Source organism: Melospiza melodia, chromosome 4 (genome assembly GCF_035770615.1).
Source record: "Melospiza melodia melodia isolate bMelMel2 chromosome 4, bMelMel2.pri, whole genome shotgun sequence".
NCBI lineage: Eukaryota > Metazoa > Chordata > Aves > Passeriformes > Passerellidae > Melospiza > Melospiza melodia.
The window spans coordinates 23,809,361-23,831,502 of NC_086197.1; the positions used below are offsets into that span (position 1 = coordinate 23,809,361).

At 38.9% G+C, this 22,142-nt stretch overlaps 1 protein-coding gene across 1 annotated transcript in view; it reads right to left on the bottom strand.

Annotated features, from left to right (window-relative positions):
• ANO2 (anoctamin 2) overlaps nucleotides 1-22,142 on the bottom strand; it is a 145,303-nt gene that overhangs the window by 59,863 nt on the left and 63,298 nt on the right. The window contains exon 14 of the mRNA XM_063155853.1: nucleotides 13,810-13,893. Within this exon, the coding sequence (XP_063011923.1) occupies nucleotides 13,810-13,893 (84 nt within the window). The remainder of the gene's footprint in view (nucleotides 1-13,809; nucleotides 13,894-22,142) is intronic.

Genomic DNA, 22,142 nt, shown 5'->3' on the forward strand with positions numbered 1-22,142 from the left:
ATAAACTGTCTCAGTAAATTACACAAAGCTCTTGAGGCTTGACACAATCCTTATGACTCACAGATCTTATTCCGTCTATATCCTGTTAATTTTATTGCAGTGACTGGCCCCAGTTAGCAAGATTAGTACTGGTGGCAAAATCATGTACATGCAGAAGCTTATGAAAAACTTCATATTTTAACATTCTTTTTTCATAATCTTTTCTTTTTATCAAAACCTCCAAAGGTTCTACCAGCTGCACAATCACCATCTCTAACAACCTATCTCTAAATCAGGTGAAAAAAACTAACAACCCTCCACTTTGGTGGACTTTGGCCACAAAGTAATTTCCATCAAATAATTAAGGCAAAGCAAGTAACTTCTAATATATGGATAATTATGGGTTTGAGATGTTGAAAACTCTTTATAATTATCTACTTTTAATGCTGTGATAAATAAAGATGCTCTGAGTCTGCTTTCCAGGATAAAACTTTCCGTAATGTTCTCTCATGACAGGACTTAGTCTTGCAAACTTTCCATTTGTAGCTCTCCCTTTGATTTCAGTAAGGGCTCTGGAAAAAGGAATTGCATAATCAGGTACTTAGTCCAATTTATTAAAACTCTGATGATATACAACCCAGTTAAGGAATACCTCTCTCTTCCATAAGAGCTTTTTACATTCCCTATAAAACACTTTCCTCCTCAGCACATAAAACTTAGTGCATGCATTGCTGTCTGTCAGTATGAAGAACAAGCCCTAGAAATGAAAATAGGGCAATTAAATCTACAAGCTGCGGGTAATTTAATAATGACAAAATAATGCTAATTGGCTTAAGAACTTCGGAGCCACTTTCAATCATTTTATTAGTCAGGTTGTGAAAACTATGGCAATATTGTGATACTACAGTTTCTAAAAGTAGAATCTTTCTTATCACATTTGCTGGTACAGTACTTCCCTCAAGTGGTAAATTTATTTCTGCCTGTTTTGAATTTTCCTCTATGATACTAAACAGTAAAAACACATACTATGCTTCTTTGTCATCTTGCATTTTGTGTTGTTATAGATTCAATTATTTCTTTTTCTTGCTGGTCTTTGTTTCAACTGCTCCTTTCAATGCAAGACTTTTTAATTGTGTCAACCACAGAACTATACATTAAACATTACCAGCATATCTCTATCAGATGTATATGACACATTTCAGAGCACAACATCCCTGCTTGGGATGACAGCTTGTTGTGCTCCAAAGGCTGATACTCAGACAAATGCAGTTGAAAACATTCATGAACAGCCTGGATTTGGGGACTGTATTGAGCTCTTCTGAGACTGCATCTAAAGACCTTTAAAAGTAGAAGAAAGACATTAATATCCAGAAACAAGTTAAGCATAAAGTCATCAAGATGGTTAGTTATGGGGATATAGCTCTACCTAGAAGGAAAGGCTTAAAGAAATGAACTTATTCGGCCTGGAAAAAAAGAGGCTGAAGATGCAATTGCTGTAGAAAACTGTCTAGGAGGAGGGTGTAGGGAAGACAGACCCAGAACCCTCTTGGAAGTTCAGAGTGATGAGTTGAGAAGCAACAGACACAAGTTGCAACAGGGAAAATTCCAGTCAGGTTTCAGAAATCACAGAAACTCCTCTCAATGAGGTCAGGCCAACATTGCAGCATGTTCCTCAGAAAGGCTAAGAATCTCCATCATTGGGAACTATAAAAATGTGAGTGAACAAGGCCTTAAGCAAACTGTTCCAAAGTTGGACTTGATTTGGTCAGGGGAGTGGACTGGAAGGTTTCAAGAGATCCTGCCTAATCTGTATCATCCTACAGCTTTGATTAATTTTAGTATCATAACTAGATTACCTTTAAAAGTAGGATTACTGAACAGTGCCCACTCTTCCCCATTCCTTTTTTCTTCTCTGCGTCTACAGTTTCTTTGGGATTCTTTGTTTGGGTTTTTATTCTTTTTTTTTCACTTTTTTTAAAAAGTTCCTTTGCAAAATTTAATTCAAACTGAACTTTTAACATTTATCGTTTGACCTTGCTCTCATTCTTTCTCCCAAGGTATAGTTTTCTTTGCTGAACAATCTTTTTTGATCTACTGCATTTTAGTATTCTGATTGTTTGTAACATCCTCCTTAAGGGAAATTATTACCACATGAGCTCAGTGATCTAATTCATTAATTTATATTATATCCTTCAATATGAGCATTTTCAGTGGTTTTTTTTGTAAGCGGAACTCAGAGAAGACTGAAGTCTTGCTGGCATTTAGATCTCGATCATATCAGATTTGTTAGTTTTGAAGATAACTTTCCTTAACTTATCATTATTGTCACAAAAATTAAAAACCGCAGCTACAGCCTGAAGGAACTTTAGCCTATTATTCAATATAATTTTAGTTGAAACAACTCATATGACTTTATTAACTTGTTGCTTTAAAAGATTTTAAAAAGATTTCCTACAGCTGACATAGCCAATTAGAATTCTCTTATGTCAAGTGTAGACAGACACCTCAATGTACGAGGTTGTTGTTTGAGGCTCAGAGAAAGAGGGACACAAAAGAACCAGTGGTACCTGCCTTAGCAAGTAAGTAAAAGAAAATTAACCTGGTGAACGATAGCAACAATCCAAAAAATAAAGCTAAGTTAAATAAAAATATGAAGTGCTGCAACCTGAATAATTTTAGATAAAAATGAGTATTACTAGCTACTGATTTATTACAGACAGTAAGTGGTTGATACAATTATTTTCCCACTTAATCAGCTTTATATAATATTGTCATGTTGCGACAAAGAAACCAGTGTGCAATAGGTGCCTGGTATGACATTTTTTCTGTATCCTTTTTGTTTTTAAAAGCATTAGACTATGTCTTTCCTGATCCTGTCTATACTTATGAAGGAATACATAAGCCTCAGCTCTTTGTTTACCTTTTGAAAGTATGCTTAAGTTCTTTAAAAAGCATAGCAATATATAAAATTAAAATTAATTTAATTCAATTTATCCCCAGGTCTGCATTCCCTATACCTGTATTTGGTGTTGTACCTCAAGCCTGTGAATCAGTGAGCAGCATTTGTCCCTAAAAGCAGGCCAAACAGGGACCCTCTGAGACTGCAGGAGAAACGTGCCACCTCTTAAGCCACCTGTGCTGAATACCTGTTCTCCACCAGCATTAGCACAGTGTCATCTGGTTGTGACTCCAGGTTTCTCTTCCTAATAAAATTGTTGCCAACACGCTTAAGCCATGCAGGGATTTAAAACAGTGTCCCAACCTCAATATGGTAATTTTCCCTTCCAAACCCTTCTGAATGCAGCTGACTGACTCATTTCCCATTCAAACTGATCTTGCCATTAGGTATCATATGAAGGATGATAATTCTCTCTGCCAACAGTCAGGAGCTTCTCCCAGTCCTGATTGCTCCACTGAACATCTAGGAAGCATGAATGTGAAGATTGCTGCTCATGCCTCATATATTTTTGGGCGTACCTGGAAGCCAATATAATTTAGAACAGCTGTGTACCACTAACAATTTGACCACCTAAGATCTTTCTGTCTCAGATTTCTTCCAGGATGTCATAAAGGCTGCTTCCATAAGCCAAAACATCTACCCAAATGGAAGTGACTCATCTCATCAGTCCAACTAGCACCACAGGTAACAACTGAACATGCAAATCAAATGCATTCAAACACCACAACCCATCACCTTTGTTTTCCTGCAATGAGTGCCCCAAAACTCAGACATAACAGACTCAGGAGAGTGATAGCAGGATCCTATAATTATGGAATGTTTAGGGTTGGGAGGACCTTGAAGACCATCTGGTTCCAAACTCCTGCCATGGGCAGAGACACCTTCCACCAGACCAGGTTGCTCTGAGCCCCATTGAGCCTGGTCTTCAACACTTCCAGGGATGGAGCAGCCACAGTAAATTTTCGTCACTCTTCACCATTAACATAGCTATGGGTTTTGAACAGTTCAGTCTGTACTGCTTGTGGCCTTACATTTCCTAAAGTTCTGTAAGTATCTCACAATTAATCCTTTTCTCAAAAGTCTGCGATTGTTTTTATTCTCTCATTATATGTTTCCTGTCCTTAGTTTTCAACCCTGCTTCTAACTCAGCATTTATCAGGCTGACAACGTTCCAGCTTCCATGTCAACCCATTTAGACCATCTCTTATCATGTAGTACAAAACTAGGAAAACACACTTTAAAAAAAAAATCCAAACATAACTTTTAAGTTATGCTTTAGATGTATACTTTGCTATCCAATCTTAGTCATTCTGGAAAAAATTGTCTGCTCTCTTTCTTCTTCAGACTGTTAAAAAACTAGTTACATTTTTGCTTGACTTTATTTTTTCTGATTCAGTTTTTGTCTCTCTGAACCTGCTCTAGATTTTCCTTTCCATTGGGAGAAACTAACTAGCAAAAATTGTCCTTAAGGTCTGGGTTATTCTCTGGTTTAGCACTCAGAGGGGAAAGGGACTAATTATATATTGGAATAAATGAAAGTAGGTGGAAATTTTGCTTTTTGATATGGCAGCCTTCTAAATCCTGAAGAACAAAATGTCAGAATCCAGCCATGATGCATTTGTTTCCATAACTGAACAACCCTTGGGAAGTAATACCTGCACAAAATGAAGAGATACCTGCAAAGTTTCCCACACTCTATATATTATATTTCTTCAAGGAAGATATTCCCAACACTGTAAAACCTTTTTAAAAAATTTGAAAAAAAGTGGATGACAGAAAATCATGACATCAAGGACAGCAGAGAAGGATGGGCACTGAACAGCAGTGGGTAGAAGGCACTGTAGTGGCGTTACCAAATCAGCTACTTGAAAATCAGATTTTTCTCTTTTCCTTTGAAATGAAAATTCTTACACACACTTTTCTAGTCAGTCACAGTGAAATATATTGATTAATAACTTATTAAATAAATTCTATTCCCCCTGTGGAATACATAGTTGGTTTACTGAAGTACACTACATTTCCCTGCCATAGGGAATCCATTATATCATTAATCAGACACACAATGGTTGGCATTGTTATGGCATGGTTATTAATCTGCCTTTGGTAAACTCAAGTTACATTTTGTCCTATTGCTAAGGTACTTCTAGTGAGGCTCAAGTTATATTTTCTTTCAAAATATGCTTATTGTGGTCAAACCAATTTGTCTGCACTTATATGAATCATTTCTTTCCTGCATTTCACAGAATTGCACAATTAGAATTGAAAGGGACCTCTGGAGACCATCTTAGTTCTCTATCCTGCTTAGAGCAGGGTCACTGAGAGCAGGTTTCTCAGGCCTCTGTGCAGACAGGCTTTACTCATCTCTAGAAATGGAGACTCCTCAAAGTATCTGGGCAAATTACAATCATAGAATTACAGGATAGTTTGAGCTGGAAGGGACCTTAAATCTCAACCTAATTCCAACCCTCTGCCATGGGCAGGGACACCTTCCACTATCCCAGGTTGTTCAGAGCCCCATCCAGCCTGGCCTGGAACACTGCCAGGGATGGGGCAGCCACAGCTTCTCTGGGCACCCTGTGCCAGGGCCTCACCACCCTCACAGGGAACGATTCCTTCCGGATATCCAACCTAACCTTCTTCTCTGTCAGTGTGAAGCCATTGCCCCTTGTCCTGTCATGCCAGGCCCTTGTCAAGAGTCTTTCTCCATCTTTCCTGTGGGCTCCCTTCAGGCACTGGAAGGCCACAGTGAGGTCACCCCAAAACCTTTTCTTCTCCAGTCTGAAATAGTTCAGACTGAACTATTTCTACTCTCCCAGCCTTTCCTCCCAGCAGAGCTGCTCCATCCCTCTGATCACCTTAGTGTCAAGGTTTATTTACTACATGAAATACCACAGTGTGAAGGAGCTTCTAAAAACAATGCCATCGTATCCTTAAATCAAGTGAAACACAAAAATCTGCAGATCAGCAGGCAAGTGTTTTTCAATCAAAAACTGAGCAGCTTAAACTGAGTTACTTAGCTCTTTAAGCTTGGAGTTTATGGAATTACAATCTTCGTGGGATGGACGCCCAAAAGAACTGAATGTAAATGCAGTTTATTTCTTTAAAATTGCAGACAGGATTAAGTATGCATCAAATAAAAAAATTCTTGGCAACTAACTTTACTGACTGTTGTTTCTACAGCCAATTTCTGTAAATTTTGTCCCAAATCTGGGCTTCTGTAGGAGATAAATAGCATGAAATTTACCCTCTAAGTGTGCTCAAAGGAAGGTAAAAAATATACTCCAAGTTACAGGGGTTTGTCACCAGCTCCCAGGACAGGGAGAATACTCTAGTTTTTTTCTTACTGTTTTTTCTAGTGCATTAAATCAAAACCCAGCAGACTTCTGGAGATTTATTTTTCAGCCTGAAAATTTGCTGTGGCACTCCAACCTGTTAGCATAGTCTTTGACAGGGTACAATGCAAGTCAGTTGGTGCAGACTTAAGGACTTTATTACTTACTCAGGCAGAACTCTCCTTAATTTCAAGTACTGATGAATGCAACCTATAGAAATTAGTCTTTCCACCCTGTTTAATAGGAAAGAGATCTGCATCGTCTTGAATGCTGTCAATAAGAAGCTTAGGCCACAATTCAGAAAAAGCATTTAATTGTATCCATATCCAGGACACTGAAGCCTGTGCTCAACTTTAATCACATGCTTGGGTCGGAGTTCTATGATTAAATAATGCAATCTATAGCATCACCCAAGAGAGAATGCTTCCTTCAGCCAAAATCTTAATAAGTTACATAAATAAGACCAATAAACAGCAGCCTTGCCTCCTCTTGTTTCTCGGTTCAAAACACCCTTCCAACAAAGACCACTATTTTTACTTATAATTTTTTTAGCAGAATCTCACAAGTAAAACAGCATTTTCTTAAAATTCTTGCTCTCATCTGCACTGTTCAGCCTCCAACAGTTGAATAAAAAAGTATCCAGTATTCCTAATTTAACACATTTTAGCTGTCTAGGAAAAACAAAAGTTACTCCTTTGGGAAAGACAAGCAGTGATTTCATTTACTTATAACTGTGAAGAAAAAGAATGGAAGATAGATGAACAAGCTGATATTACTGCAAGTTGATCTCTGTCATCTCCCTAAGGACACCAAGATGAGGGAAGGGCCTTAAAAACAGGAGAAAGAACAATCTTGTATCCATTCTCACAGAAAGGACAAAAGAATAATTAAGGAATTAAGAAATAATGATAATTAAGGAATCATAATAAGTCTCACTTTGTTCTCTTGAAAAGTGAAGAAACCCACTCTAAACACATCATGAGAAGTCAGTATTTGTGAAGAGTCGTTCTGGATTTACCAAGGGTGAATCATTTCCTGAACCAGTCTGGCTGCTTTCGGTAAGAAAAATGACTGGACCTGTGGGCAAGAGGAGACTTGTCATTTGCCTTGACTTCAGCAAAAGTGAGTTCCATGGTTTGCTCAGAGGGTGTTAGTAAGTGTGCCTGGAAACCTGTAACAGCCGGAGTACTGCTGCAGTCATCCTAGAACCACCCTGCTTTACAGGAGAAGGTGATGGAATGCTTGGTCCTGGACGATGATTTTAGGCTGGGGTGGGTCAAGAGATGGTGAGTTTTCTTAAGCATGCAGCTGCCATCCAGAGAGAACTGGACTGACTGAAGGAACAGGTCTCTACTAACCTCCTGAACTTCATCAAGAGCAAATGCCTTTGAAGCAGAAAACTCCTTGGAGGAGAGCTGACTCTAGTGAAAAGACCCTTTGGTGTCTGCAGAAAACAAGATGAACAAGAGCCAGGAGCGTGCCCTGACAGCAAAGTCCAATAGCACATGGGCTGTGTCAATGAGTGGGTCCAGGGAAGTGATTACCTCAGCTTTTCAGCACACTAAAATATTGGTTTGGGCCTTCCAGTAGAAGACATTAATGCCACTACTTATGTAAGTCAAGGGCAGAGAACGTGTCCAAGGAAGAGAAACTGAGGAACAAGGCTTGCTCAGCACAGTTAAGGAGCTCATCAAAAGACAGGGCCAGGCTCTTCGCCGTGGTTAATGCTGGAAGTACAAGACACAATGGGCTTAAACTGAAAGCAGAGACGTTCAGGCTGGATATAATGAGAAGTTTTCACACAATGAGGACAGTCAGGGTATATCCAGAAAGATGTTACCATCTCCATCCTTGGACATTTCCATAACCTGACCAGGTAATATCCTGAGTAACACAGTTTGAGATCACACTTTTTGACAGGAGTAGTTATGTGGACTACATAAGATCCTGAAAGCGTTCCCAGCTTGGAATATTCTACTATAATACACGTTTAAGGATTTTGTTACTTTATATTGAGAGTGTAGGAAGAGCTATTTCCTACTGAAGTCTGGCTGGAATATAATTGTAGACACAGGAGCACAACACTGTGGCCATATGTTGGGTTCATCTCTCTGATACAAAAGAGGAAATCCCATTGCAGATTTTCTGAGGAACAGGGAGCAAGTGGGACATTTTTAGCTGTATTTCTTCCACTACTCCATAGAATGATAACCAAATTCCAAGACAGCAATACTGAGAAGGTTTGAACACATGCCATGTACTCTAAAATTAAAGAACCCTCACATCTAAATAACACATTGAAAGACCATGTCAACACTCCTTTGAAGACATAAATTCTGCTTATGAATACTCTGGTATGAAACATCCATAGCTTAGAAGTCAAATAAACACTAAAAAAAAACAGAATTATGACAAGTACAAGTATAAAAAAGAGGAAGAAATCTCTGTGGAAGATTAGAATCATGTGTGTCCTCATTCATCTTCAGCCATTCTTTTATTTTCATTCAGTCATTTTTTATTTTCAAAAGTTAACGATACAAGAAATAAGCTGGAAAAGAAAAAAAAGTAATTTATTACATACTCATCTTACTATCCCATATGTTTAGAAAGATATTTCTCAAAGTAAAGACATGAAAGAGGCCAGAAAGACACTGGCCAGTTTAAGAAATATTGTATCAAATGGATGGGTTTATCGTACTAATAATATGGTTCAATAAATGCTAAAATATTAGGGATTAAAGAACTCTGGGTATCTTTAAAGTTCTTTTATAATTCTGATTATTCAAACTGGTATTTATGACCAATTATCTTGTTTTTTTCTACAGAGTTTCAGCTAATATTTACAATAATAAGAGATTTTTTTTCTTTAGCTAATCTTATCAAGGACTTGCTTATGGAAGAAATGGGCTCCAGTATCTAAAAGGGTTTTTAGTCCTTATGGGAGATTTGCTTACAGAAGATTGGTAATCAACTGCTAGCAAGAATTTTTATTTCATGTTTTGCAATGTTGAAATTTTAAAAATAGATATATAAAGTATTAGCAATGCACAATTCTACTTCATATTTATCTGTATCATCCTTTACACCAGAGACCCTCCCCTCCAAATCAGCTTGCTTTAACTCAGTTTAACTCAGTTATTAACTGAAATGATGGTTCAGAGAGAAATATTTCTTTTTTGTTTCAATTACCAGCTGAATTAACTATTTGAATAATTGATTCTGCCAGTATCATATTTAAAATGAATTAAAGGAAAGACAGAATGCCAGAATCTATTACTCCTAGGGTTTGCTCCAAGTCAGGACACAAGCCAAAAGACAAGCCCTTATTTTTCTATAAAGAAAATTTTTCTTGAGAAATATGTAGAATGAGTTATTTACTTTCCTGCCAAATAGGAAAGATAAGAACACACACACACACACACACACACACACACACACACACACACACACACACACACGTGTGTATATATATATATATACACACATGTTATGTTCAATCATGTTTGCCAGATCAGCTGGACATTTAATGAAAAGGAGTCAGGGTCATCTCTCACAAAAATGACTGGAAGGCTTTCCATCAGCTCCAGTGAGAGTTGGATCTAGCCCCATCTGCATGTTTTCAGGCACAAGACCAATTTTCATTTCCTGACCTCTGTGTAATTCCATTGAGGATTCCACTACTGCAGAGAGAGAAGAACATCTCAGAAGACTGCAAATATCCACCACATTTTCAGTTAACATTCTGCACATGCAGTAAATTAACCCTATTCATTAAAGATTTCTATCCACATCTTCTGTGTTATAGTTCATTTAAGAAAAACAAAATATACCATTAATTGCTTCATTACAAAGCTTGCATCTGCTGTGTTTGCATGAATGTATTATCAGATACATGCATTCATGCACGTGTGTGTAATCCTTCATCTCGTCTGCAAGAACAAAAATGCCTTTTGATGTACATGAATAAAGGAGCTATACATTGCAAGCCTTTATATCAGAGAATCATAGAATGGGTTGAATTGGAAGGGACCTTGAAGATCAGTCAGTTCCAACCCCCTGCCATGGGCAGGGACACCTTCCACTAGCCCAGGTTGTTCCAAGCCCCATCCAACCTGGTCTGGAACACTTCCAGGGATGGGACAGCCACAACTTCTCTGGGCAACCTGTGCCAGGGCATCACCACCCTTACAGGGAAGAATTTCATCCTAATATTTAACCTAAACTTGTTCTCTGTCAGTTTGAATTCATTCCACATTATGCTGCCACTACATGTCCTTGTTAATAGCACGTGACCATAAAGAATTAAATAGCGATACTGACTATAAGACAGGTCATTCCAGATTTCCCAAATCGATCCCTTAGAATTTTCTAAAATCAATGTCATAATTCATGAAGACTGTCTATTTATCTATTTGCTACTGAACCTGAGGCATTTCACACAAATGTTTCAACTCCTTTAGCTGTAAATGAATTCTCTTCTGAAATAATAGAAGTTAGTGTTACTGTTCATCAATCTTTTGTGAAGTTCTCTGAGCCCTTGCAGTTTCTTTCTCACTCTCCAAATAACCAATAAAATATTTATTCAAACAGCCTGAACAGAGTGGAGGAGGGTGAAATTTTGTTATTTTCTTATTCCAGTAGCAGAAACACACCCAAGTGGTGTTTTGTATGAGAGCTATATTCTAGAACACAAACCCCACTGGGCAAGTAATATATTAGATGTGTCATACTTTGTCTTGCCAGGCTCATCAGGCTGATTTGGAATTTGCTGCCTGGGTAGAGTGACTCATATGTTTACTGGGTCTGACAGGTGCTGGGCATCTTCCACACTCATTAAAGTTAATGACTTGAACAGCAGAGAGGGAAAACTGTGTGCTGGTTTCCTCTGAACATGTACTGCCAAGTTATCATTTAAGAGAGGATGTAAGTGGTGTGACCTTTCTCCTGCAATCACAAAAGCAGCCCCTAACCAAACTCCTGTCCCCTTCATTGCAAAAATGACCCGATTAGCTTCACAGGAACTCCTTGTTGGAGTAAGGCAAGGAAAAAAAAATGTACTGTACAAAAAGCTTTGCACATAAAAGCTGCTTCTTGCCATAAAATCAGTCACTTCCTCACTGGAACAGAGGAATTAACATACTGGAAACAAGCCAATAATTTTATAGAAATATATGCCTTTAAGTAAACTCTACACCAGTATGCTCACAATAGCCACTCTTTGGCATCATTTCTATCCCAACAAGCCACAGCTGCTGAACTGGAGACTTCTGACTTGAAGTTAGATAAGTAATGAGAAATTTTAGGCAGCAATGCCAGAGACAATCCTTTTATATTAACTCCATACTACAGTTTTTGACCAGCCACACTAAAAAAGATATGCCTTTAATTTACAATAGTTTGCTAAAAATATTCAGGAGAAAACTTCACAGAGACTTATGCCATGAAATTAGACTGTCAACCAAAACACGAGGAGATAGAAACCTCACAGACATCTGTGTATTCACACAAAACCAAGAAATTAGGAGGATTGAATCTTTAACTACAGAGACATCTCTACTTTGATGCCTGTCCAGCCGTTAGATCTCTCCTAGTAATATGACCAAGTTCTGTACCCTGGCATCCACTCAATAAGACAGAAAAACTGAGCCAGAGACCTCACAGAAACCTGTGTCTTAATATTAACCTGCCACAAAAAATCTCCTGAGCTAATGGTCTTGCAAAAAGAAAAGGTTGAAATCTCTAAAAATAAGGCTAAATAATTATTGCAATCTTAAATACCACTTTTAATGTTTAATTTTTCAAGTCTTCCAAAGCAAAATGTAATGGTGCCTTTCCACATTAGGACTGTTTAATGGAACTGTTATGTTTAGGTTTTTTCCTCTTCTGCAGTTCTCACATCAACATCTATTGTTCTCACAATTTTATAAGACACTCATGTACAAAGGCGTGAGCAACACATCTTCCAAACCCAGACTAATGTGCTGTTTTCTGGACAGAATTAGTAGGCCAGAATGTTCACTGATGGAAAACTGCTCAGTTGCTTGGAATATATTTCAGTAATTTGGGGAACACTAATTCATAAATTTGGGGGTTTTTTCCATCCACATTAGCACAGAAAGCAATTTGACAAAAAATATACCATGTTAGACTTCATTCTTGATGTCTGAAAGGAGCTTTTCCTAGTTTTGTAGTGCTGGATCTTACATTGTTCCTCGTTTTCCACCTATTTACTTAACATTTCTTCTTGGGTTGTTTTTTGGGTTTTGGTGTGGGGTTTTCTCATTTGGTTGGTGTTTTGGGGGATTTTTGTTGGGCCTTTTTTATGTTTCTTTTTGTTTTACCTTAAATTAATATCTAATTTATAATTATTTCTGTATCTCAGATAAGCAAGATAATCACAATATTCTACAGCATCAATGGCTGACTTGTTTCCAGTTCCCATTTACCTTAAGCCAAAACAATAAAAGCTGAAGAGCAACTGCTTTATTGGACTTTTACAGTCCTTTATTCCTCACTTGAAAGCCCAAGGGAGCTGTAGAATGTGTAAGACCCCACAGTGCTCTGTGAGTCTCTGCTTCTTGGGCAAGATCAAAACCACCACTACAATTATTGAGAATCTTTTCATGATTTTCTGTGGCGTTTGGTTGGGCACAACAGGTAACAGGCAGGCTCACTGAAATGAAAGATTGCCTGGAAACATTTTACAATGGTGGTCAGCAGAAGAAAGCGATAATGTAGTTCTTCCACAAGCTAAATTTGTTGGACCAAACTTGAAAACTTGAAAATTCTCCACTTCGGATACTGATTCTCAACCTATAATCAAATTAAACTGATTTTTTCTCCCTGGAAGCTGAACATGGTATTGGAATGCTTTGACTTTCCTGACACATGTGGAATGCAGGGAAAGAGCAATGGTTAACCAAGCCTAATGGAGCAAGACTACAGAACTTGTGAATATTTAGAAAATAGACCTCAGTCAATAATTTACAAGATGAGATTGATAAAAAAGGGATTGTTCAAAAAATTTTGAAATAGACATAAAAATCCTGAACCCTGTTCAGTCTGAAAATTATCTACCAACTATTTTTCAATTTATCCTGGAAATGTCATTAAAACTTCACAACTGTGTAACTGCAGCAGCACTAAAGTCACCGAGGTCACCTTTGCAAATGAAATCACCATAATAAAAGTTGCTATCTCCATTTTGCAGAAAGTACTGACATTCTGAGGGATGAGGGATTGCTATAAGAATTCTGTAGAGATTCTCTTGGGAATCAGGCACTACTCCCCAGATTAGGTCATGAACCACCTGTCGACCCCATTTCTATGCAAATTGCTTTACTTTGAAAGACATGACCTCAAAGCCCTGGAATGGCACTGCAGGCCTACATTTCAGCACACGGCCACCTACCAACTCAAAAGGCTAATTAACAGTACCAAAAAATGCCTTTTGTAACCTCTGAGAGACAGACAAAAAATATAATCACAACATAACTAAACACAAATCCCACATAAATTAAAAGATAAGGTGCATCTCACCTCGTTTGAACTTTCTGTTGTAATGTTTTTATTTTTCAGCTTTTTCTGCAGCAATTTGGTTTCATACTCTGGCCTGGGATGCTCCTGAAAAGACAAAAACAAACAAACAAATGTTATTATGATTAGGAGAAAATCCCCAAAATCTTTGGTCATATTTACAAACAAAGCCATCAAGATGATTCAACTCCACACGCCTTTTGGACTAGGCTGTCAGATCTGGCCCAGCTTCCCTAATCAATAACCTTTCAATGTGCCCATGCAAAATATATTTCCCTCTCCCAAATTAGAGCATAAATTAAAAGAGATGAAAAAAATTTACCAGGCTTTTCAAGTGAGCAGCTCACAAAAGAGAAAAGTATCATGCATGTCCTAATTCCCACCAAGTTCTGAATCCATGCAGAGCTGGAATTTGGATTGATATCTCCCACAAAAAAAAGACTATTCCTACAGCAGTGGTCATAGCACCCCTCTTTACTATAATAAGAACCCTTGCATATCAGCCCCATCCAAAATAATGGATTATTAACATTTTTTAATTAATCTGATAGTCATGAAGAGAACAAAATCCATTCTAAATTAATGAATCTTCATGAGCAATAAAAGGGGGCCTACATGGAACTGACACAACATTTTCACCACAGCAGACACAACCCTCACTATTCTCTGTTGCATGTGAGAATATAAACACAGTAACACCTCCAAAATATTTTTTTATCCTGATAGTGAAGTTTTCCTAATGCATTCAAAAAGTATGTGATAAAGTATAATTTAAATAATTGAATTTTGGAATAGTTTGAGTTGGAAGGGTTCTTACATCTCATTCCAACCCATTTGCCATGGGCAGGGACACCTTCCACTGTGATGAGTAAATGCTTTTGGTCATAAGGAATAGCAAAAGTCACAGGGTCTTGCAAACAATCAGAAAAATGTAATTATTAATTATACACTTTGCATGGAAATGGGTGTGTAATCCCTAACCTACTATAAAAGAACATGGCACTGGACTTTGGATAAAAGAATGAGATGAAAGGGAAGAGAGAAAATGAGATTAATAAGAGAGAGAGAAAGAGATGAGCAGCTCTAATTCCAGTGTTGGTCCCTGATGGGGTAATGAGATGTCCAGGATCCTGAGGGGTTCCACCTAGGAGTGCTGGGTGTTTCCCTTTTAGGGATGGGTTTCTCCCCTGAAGGTAAGTTTCTTGCTTTCCAGTCAAATAAGTTATCTTGAACCCTCCATCCTTTCAGACCTTTCTGGAACTGGACAAGGAGCTTTCAGGGGTCTTGGGTGGTCTTGATCCCCTCTACAGTCCATGCCCACTTCTTGGCCTCATTCCTGCACTTTTTCAGTTGTGCCTCTGTGGACTTCACCAAGATATTTGCTCCAGAAAAGTGCTGCACTACCTCCACATGTCCCCCTTCACCAGTCCCATTTTGTTCTTCCTCCTGGCATGCTGGTACCAACAGCCCTTGCCTGTGTCTACCAACAATCCTCAGTTGGCTCCGTGGCTACCCCAGTATCAGTGTTTGAGACACTCAGCAGACACTTCTTTTCTGTGTATCTACACAAAGCTGCTCCAAGCCCCATCCACCCCAGCCTGGAGCACTGCCAGGAACAGGGCAGCCACAGCTGCTGTGGGAAACCTGTGGCAGGGCCACTCCACCCTCACAGGAGCAATTTCTTCCCAATATCCTATGTAAACCTGCTCTCTGTCAGTGTGAAGCCATTGCCCCTTGTCCTGTCACTCCAGGCCTTGTCAAGAGTCTCTCTCCCTCTTCCCTGTGGGCTCCCTTCAGGCACTGGAAGGCCACAATGAGGTCGCCCCAAAGCCTTCTCCTCTCCGGGCTGAACAACCCCAATGCTTTCCAGCCTTTTCTTGTAAGAGAGGTTCTCCATCCCTCTGATCCCTCTTCTGGATGACACGCAGAACTCCAAGAAACAGTAGGGCACAGGTAAACTCTAACATTAATAAAAAAGCTGATCAGCAGCAAAAATGGTGTTAAGCAGGATGAGAAAAAGACAAAGATACAACAATAGGCATTGAAGTTGCTGCAGTCAACACCTGTATCCTGATGCTTCTTAAATTTTTACTGGTTTGTGTTGATTTGCATTATTTGCTACGATTCTTCCTTATATAAAAATTCAGGGGTTGGATGTTGTTGCAGTGTGTTGTAGTACCCTGTTTTAAACTTCCAGGTCCCTTCCCCAGGTGTGCCAATACCCCTCTTCCCCTGCCCCCCTCGCCCCCTGCTGGGCTGTCAATCAGGTTTAACATTCCAGCAAGGCGGCATGTGGTTCATCACTTTCAAAGGATGCCCCTCAGGCCCAGGGGTCATTGGCCTGTCTGGGTGTCATCCTCCCCTGAGACCCCGCCCCTCCCACCTGGTTGGTGGCTCACCTGTCCCCTCCCCTCCCCCTGCCCCGGGAGCTTAAAAGGTGAATTGGACCACGCGGTCGGCATTCTGTTGGAGCCGTTGCCAAGATTCAGACCTGTGTGACCATGAATAAAGCTCTGGATATTAACCCTCCACCAGAATCCATCTCCTTTGTCTTCACCATCACCTGAAGCCTTGCTCCTGAGGTAAACAGAGTTCCTAACAAGCCTGGGCTTGTTCAGCTGCCCAGCTGCAACCACCAGCAAGCCAAGGTATCTCTGGGGCGATACACCACAGTTGCCACCTTTGGCCCAGCAGCAAGGGTCAGACTGGCCCAGGCACAATCTACCTGGTAATATTGGGATTCATATTCCAATAGGATGTGACAAACATCTTTAGACTTAAATGAAGAAAGGATGAAGATATCTGGCATGGGTAGCTACATGAGAGGAGACAGCTTTATCAAAGCAGGGAAAGGAGATGAATGAGGCTGTAAGAAACGGAGAAGATCTAGATAAACTATGCTACTTCAGACCTGAATTTGTTTTCTTCCTTTTTTCTCTTACTTTCTGCTAAACAAAGTATTCTGAGACATGTGGAGCAGTCTCCAGAGGTCAGAGCAACTTTTGAAAACTGATTTGAATGAAAAATAGGTGAAATAAAGAAAATAAATGCCAAGCAAAACATTGTACACTAAATTAATTTTTGCTATTGACAGTTTTGCTCTGAGAGCATATTCTTTTCAAATTTGGCCAAATTATGTTTAACTTTCCTAGTAAGACATTCTAGTATCCTTTTAACTGCCTTTCATACACCTACACCTGGACTGGAATAGTAGTTGATCTGTCTTCATTGAATTTGCCAAGTCATCTTACCCTTGACTGAACAGACCAAAGAGCTCTCTGGAATGCATTTTGTATATATTCCTTTTATGACTATTTTGCACCAAATATTTCTTTGCAGTCCAGACTTAGGGATGTTTGACCCATGCATCCATGGATGTGAAGGGACAATTCCGCTCAGCTGTAAAAAGAGTGTGGTTCAGAATCAATTCTTTGTCTGAAAATGAGAAGAGTCCTACACTTAGGACAGCAAGCTAGAAATAGTTGTCATGTCTTCACAAAGGCCAAATGTCCATGTAGAGATAGATCTGAAAACCAGGATGCTGGAAGTTGCCAGTACACTTATTGAAAACCATGTGAGCCAAGGTACTGCGAGGCCGAATGAGTGCTCCAAATAGAAAACAATAATTCCCATTCTGAAAACAAAGAGCCAAAATATGAAATATCTACTCAGGCAAAACTCATGTTGACAGTGGGAATTTTCTTTGAGAGTGGTCTCCAGGATTTGCCTCAAACATACACATGTGTATCTACTATCCATCAAATTAAGCCTCTGTATAAAATGATCCAGTTTGATAAGAATAAATAATGTAAACTCATCTCTCCTTAATTTCCCTTTGATTTAGAAAGAACGTGATAATAAAATTTTACAAACATGCATTACAAACACATGGAATGTATTTAAAAAAAAAAATTAGAACCATAGCAATTATCCCAGATTTGACAGGCCAAAGGAGTTATCAAAAAAAAAAAAAAGCCATAAGTGAAGTGAAGGCAAAGACCCACTGAAAATTCTTTGAACATCCTTATGCTAACACCCTGAACACAAGCAGAGCAGCTAAGCAGTTCACATTGATGGGAAGGAAGGTTTCCACAAATAAAAATTGGAATGACCCAGCTGCTGCCCCAATACCAGATGCAAATGTGGAATGAGCAGAACAGAGAACCCAGCTGTTCTCTGCTGCAAAAGGGTTAATTATTAGAAATCAAGGACTAAAACCCTCTATTTCTTATGATGGTGACATAGGATGCAGGAGGTGAGAAGTCTAGGGAAGAGTTTGTCATTCACACCAAGGATCTGTTTAGACTGCCCTATTAATAGGATGCTTGTCAAGGAAAAATAGTTTTATATGACAGGATGGAGTCACTGGTAGATTATCACAATCTTTTTAGTCCAGATCACTTTCAAAATAACTCTGATAAATGAAAAATTAGAGCAAAAGCTTGAATAACTCATGCACCATGAACACAAGTTTAGGAGTGTTATAAGCTACTGAGTAAGTATACAGGAACTCAGTCATTAAAGATATTCTAGAGCAACATAAAACAATTCATCAAGAGAAACTAGAAGGTTCTATTATGGGATTGTATTTGCCAGACAGACAGAGAGATGTTATGCCTTTGCTTGCTTTTGCTTGCTTTCATTGAGCAAGAACAGTGGTAATGCTTTGGGAAAATACCTGTAAAACTAAATTTTGAAATTTGGCCTCATATTTTGAAGCTCCCTTAAGCTAGGACCAAACAACCAAATGCTGCCATTTCAACAGCAGATAACATATTTTGTGGGTAACTGTAGCAGAATATAGCATCATTTATGGTTGTTCCTCACACAATTCAAACCCAACCCATTTAAATACTCCTATACTGATGAGTGGAATTGTGTAAATTGTAGAATCACACAATGGTCTGGGCTGGAAGCAACCTTTAAGATCATCCCATTGCAACCCCTTGCAATGTGCAGTGACACTTTCCACTAGACTAGGCTGCCCCATCCAACCTGACCTTCCAGGGATGGGGCAGCCACAGCTTCTCTGGAATGCCTGTGCCAGGGCCTCTCCACCCTCACAGGGAACAATTTCTTCCCATTATCCAATCTAAACCTGCTCTCTTGTCAGTGTGAAGCCATTCCCCCTTGTCCTGTCACTCCAGGCCCCTGTAAACAACACCTGATTCCCTATCTTGTGTGTTCTCCAAGGGGCACATCCCTGGCAAACCCTGCTTACCTACCTGGATCTCCTGGGTCAGTGGAAAGAAGGAGAGGAACAAAGAAAGACCTCAAGGTGATCCCTGTTCCTAGTGGGGCAGTGCTGGATAAAGACAGATTTAACCTCTCTGAACCCAAGGGAGGGAAGAACTTTTGCCACCCTAAGTAACCAGCCTTTGAGTGGCCCCATCCCAACACCCCAAGGAATCAAGACCAACAACAAAAAAAAAATTGAACTGTTTTGAGCCTTGAAGAAAATTCAGTTCTAGAAAGGACAGAGTAAGTCATTACAACAGAAAAGGAATCAATGAAAGTAAATGAGAGCATGTTGATATGTCTGTAGAAGAGAAAGAAAGGAGGAAAATATACTGAAGGCCCAGGAAATTCTGGGAGTGAAATATATCAACAGTCTGGGAGTGAAAAAATGTAATCACACACCTTTACCAACTTCTTGGAAAGCAAAGAAATTTTCATCTGACTTTGTTCTTACAGTTTACAACTTTAAACATGTTTAAAGTGTGCCTTCATGTGTAATCTTTTAGTGGAGCAATAATTGGTACTAAACAGTTTCCCCAAAGAGCTGCAGGACAACATTCATTCTTCAGCATTCCTTCCCCAACTATCCTAATGAAACTCTCATCCTCCTAAACACAGGACTTAAATATAACGTTGAAAGGATTTGTTTAGAAGAACAAGGCTAATCAAGGATCACTAACTAATTAGTGTTAGAAAGAATTTAATGAAGTTCAGGGAAGATTCACTGGAAAGAGTAATGAAACCCAAAAAAGGTTACTAAAAAAGCATACAAAGAATTTTAAAAATATTTGGAAACATGGACCCAACAGGAAAATTAGAATAGTTACAGGAAAAATGTGAGAAAAGGCATCTGGAGAAAACAATCCAAACTAAAGATCTCATTGGCACAAGAAACTTGAGGATGCAGAAAGGAGATATTTGAAACAAGAAAAAATATTGTAGCTACAAATTCCCCTTTCACCAATACCGGACAAGAGGGCTACACAGTTATTTTATTAGAGCTTCCTCTTTGAGGATTTTAGCAAACAAAAATATCTCATGATTTGTGGCTTAGTAGACACTATAAAAACTTCAGGAGAAGGAGTCTGCTCCTATCCTCTGCAAGGTGGACGACAAAGTGAAGCCATCAAACTGATCAGATCAAAATGAATTTTGAAACCATGGTAGAGAAAATAAAGTTACATCAAGATCAAGTTAGGTGAGAATGGAATGTACCTGTAAACATATTTAATGTAACCAAGTCAGCTTGCTTTTTAAGTTTTTTTAATTTTCTTTTACTCAATCTACTTTCCTTATTAGTCTTAACTCAGCAGTAACCCACAGTGACATCAAAGACTTCCCTTAAGGGTTCAATAATTATGTTTTTTTTTTAAACTCATCAAATAGCAAAAGGAAAAACCAGACTTTGGGAATTAGTTTTAAGTAAACTAAAATGGTTGGCAAACATTTTACAGAACACAGGATTTTAAATTGAAATTAAATATTCCTAAGGAAGACAGACTTCCAGGTTCCTCCCTGTTATGACAAAACACTATAAGAGCTTGACTATTTGAACAATACCAAGACCAGTGAGTGGAGATTCCTTGGCATTTCAGTTAATGTAGACTATCCACTTGACTTCCAAGTTCTTGCCCAAATTCTAAAATTTCATCTTTTGTAATTGCATTTCTATTTCAGTTTGCACAGGATCATTGGCAAAATGTGGGAAAATCTCTTCCACCCAAAAAAATCAAAGCAGAAATATCCTGGAAATACTGTTTCTGAAGATTCATGGGAAGGCAAGAGTTTCTACCCCCCAATCATTAATTAGAGTCCATCTGTACTTCTTCACCAAGCAGAAGAGGGTCTGGATTCTCCCACCTCTATTCCTGGTTTACTGTTGGCCATATCACTTATTACACACTCTGAATTAGAATGATATGTACAACCTCCTTTGTTGTGTTACACAGTCACACATCCGTGGCAAGGCACATTGAGTAGAGGAATTTCAGGAACAATTTCTTCACTGCAATGGTTGTTAAAACACCGGAATGGGCTGCTCAGGGAGGTGTGGAGTTACCATCTTGGAAGGTGCCCAAGGAATGACTGGACATGGCCTCAGTGCTCTGGTCTAGGTGACAAGGTGAGGATTGGACAAAGGTTGGACTCAATGACCTTGGAGGTCCTTTCCAGCCTCAGTGATTCTGTGGTTCTGTGTGTGTATGCACAGTGTTTGCAAGGCTTTGTCTGCTGCCATGGTACTGATCTGAGTTTGTTTCTTTTCTTTCTCTCTGCCATTTGTTTATTGGATGCTCCATTGCTTTTCAACACAATTAGCTGTTTTCCACTTGGTATCCAATGCTTGCCACTTTTCATGGATTTCAGGTGTCCAAACACAAATTCTCTAAGTCTGTAAAGCTGCCAGCAGCAAAGATGCACAGAAGCCTTAGGGAGTCTGCTTTCCCAGACTGCCATTGCCAAGACATTTACAAATAAATAGAAGTAAATTAATATCTTGTGTGACTCTTTAAAGCAAGAGATTTGGCCCAGTGTGTTTAAAGAAAGCAATTTACTGAAAGGTTTATAGCCAATGTCCACAAAAATTACACCAAAGGCATTTATTTCAATATACCTTTCACAAAGTACTTCTCAGCGCTTCAAATTTATGGTTGTTTTTCTTCCTGCTTTGGTTCTGCACCTTCCCTTCCTAACAAAATTGACAATAAATAGCTTAACTCCATCTAGTCTTAAAACTCTTAATCCTCCTGAGCTTCTTCCTTGCCCCTTTCTTGCTCTTCTAACTGATCCCACTTCTGGTTCTTTCTAGCCTAACCTGATCAGACACAAATCTCCCTTTTCCAACATAACTTTCAACACTTGTAAAGATTTCACCATCACTGAAACCTGATGCCAGTAACTTTCTACAGACAAATTTATCCTAATCTTTATGAATCTTATGGCTAAAAGGTGAACAAAACCTGATCTAACTTTTGGGGTTTTGTTGAAGTACTAAGAAGTGACACGGTGCATGATTTTCACAGAATTCACAGAATTACTAGGTTGAAAGAGACCTTAAAGGTCATTGAGTGCAAGCGATGCCCTAACACCACAGCTAAACC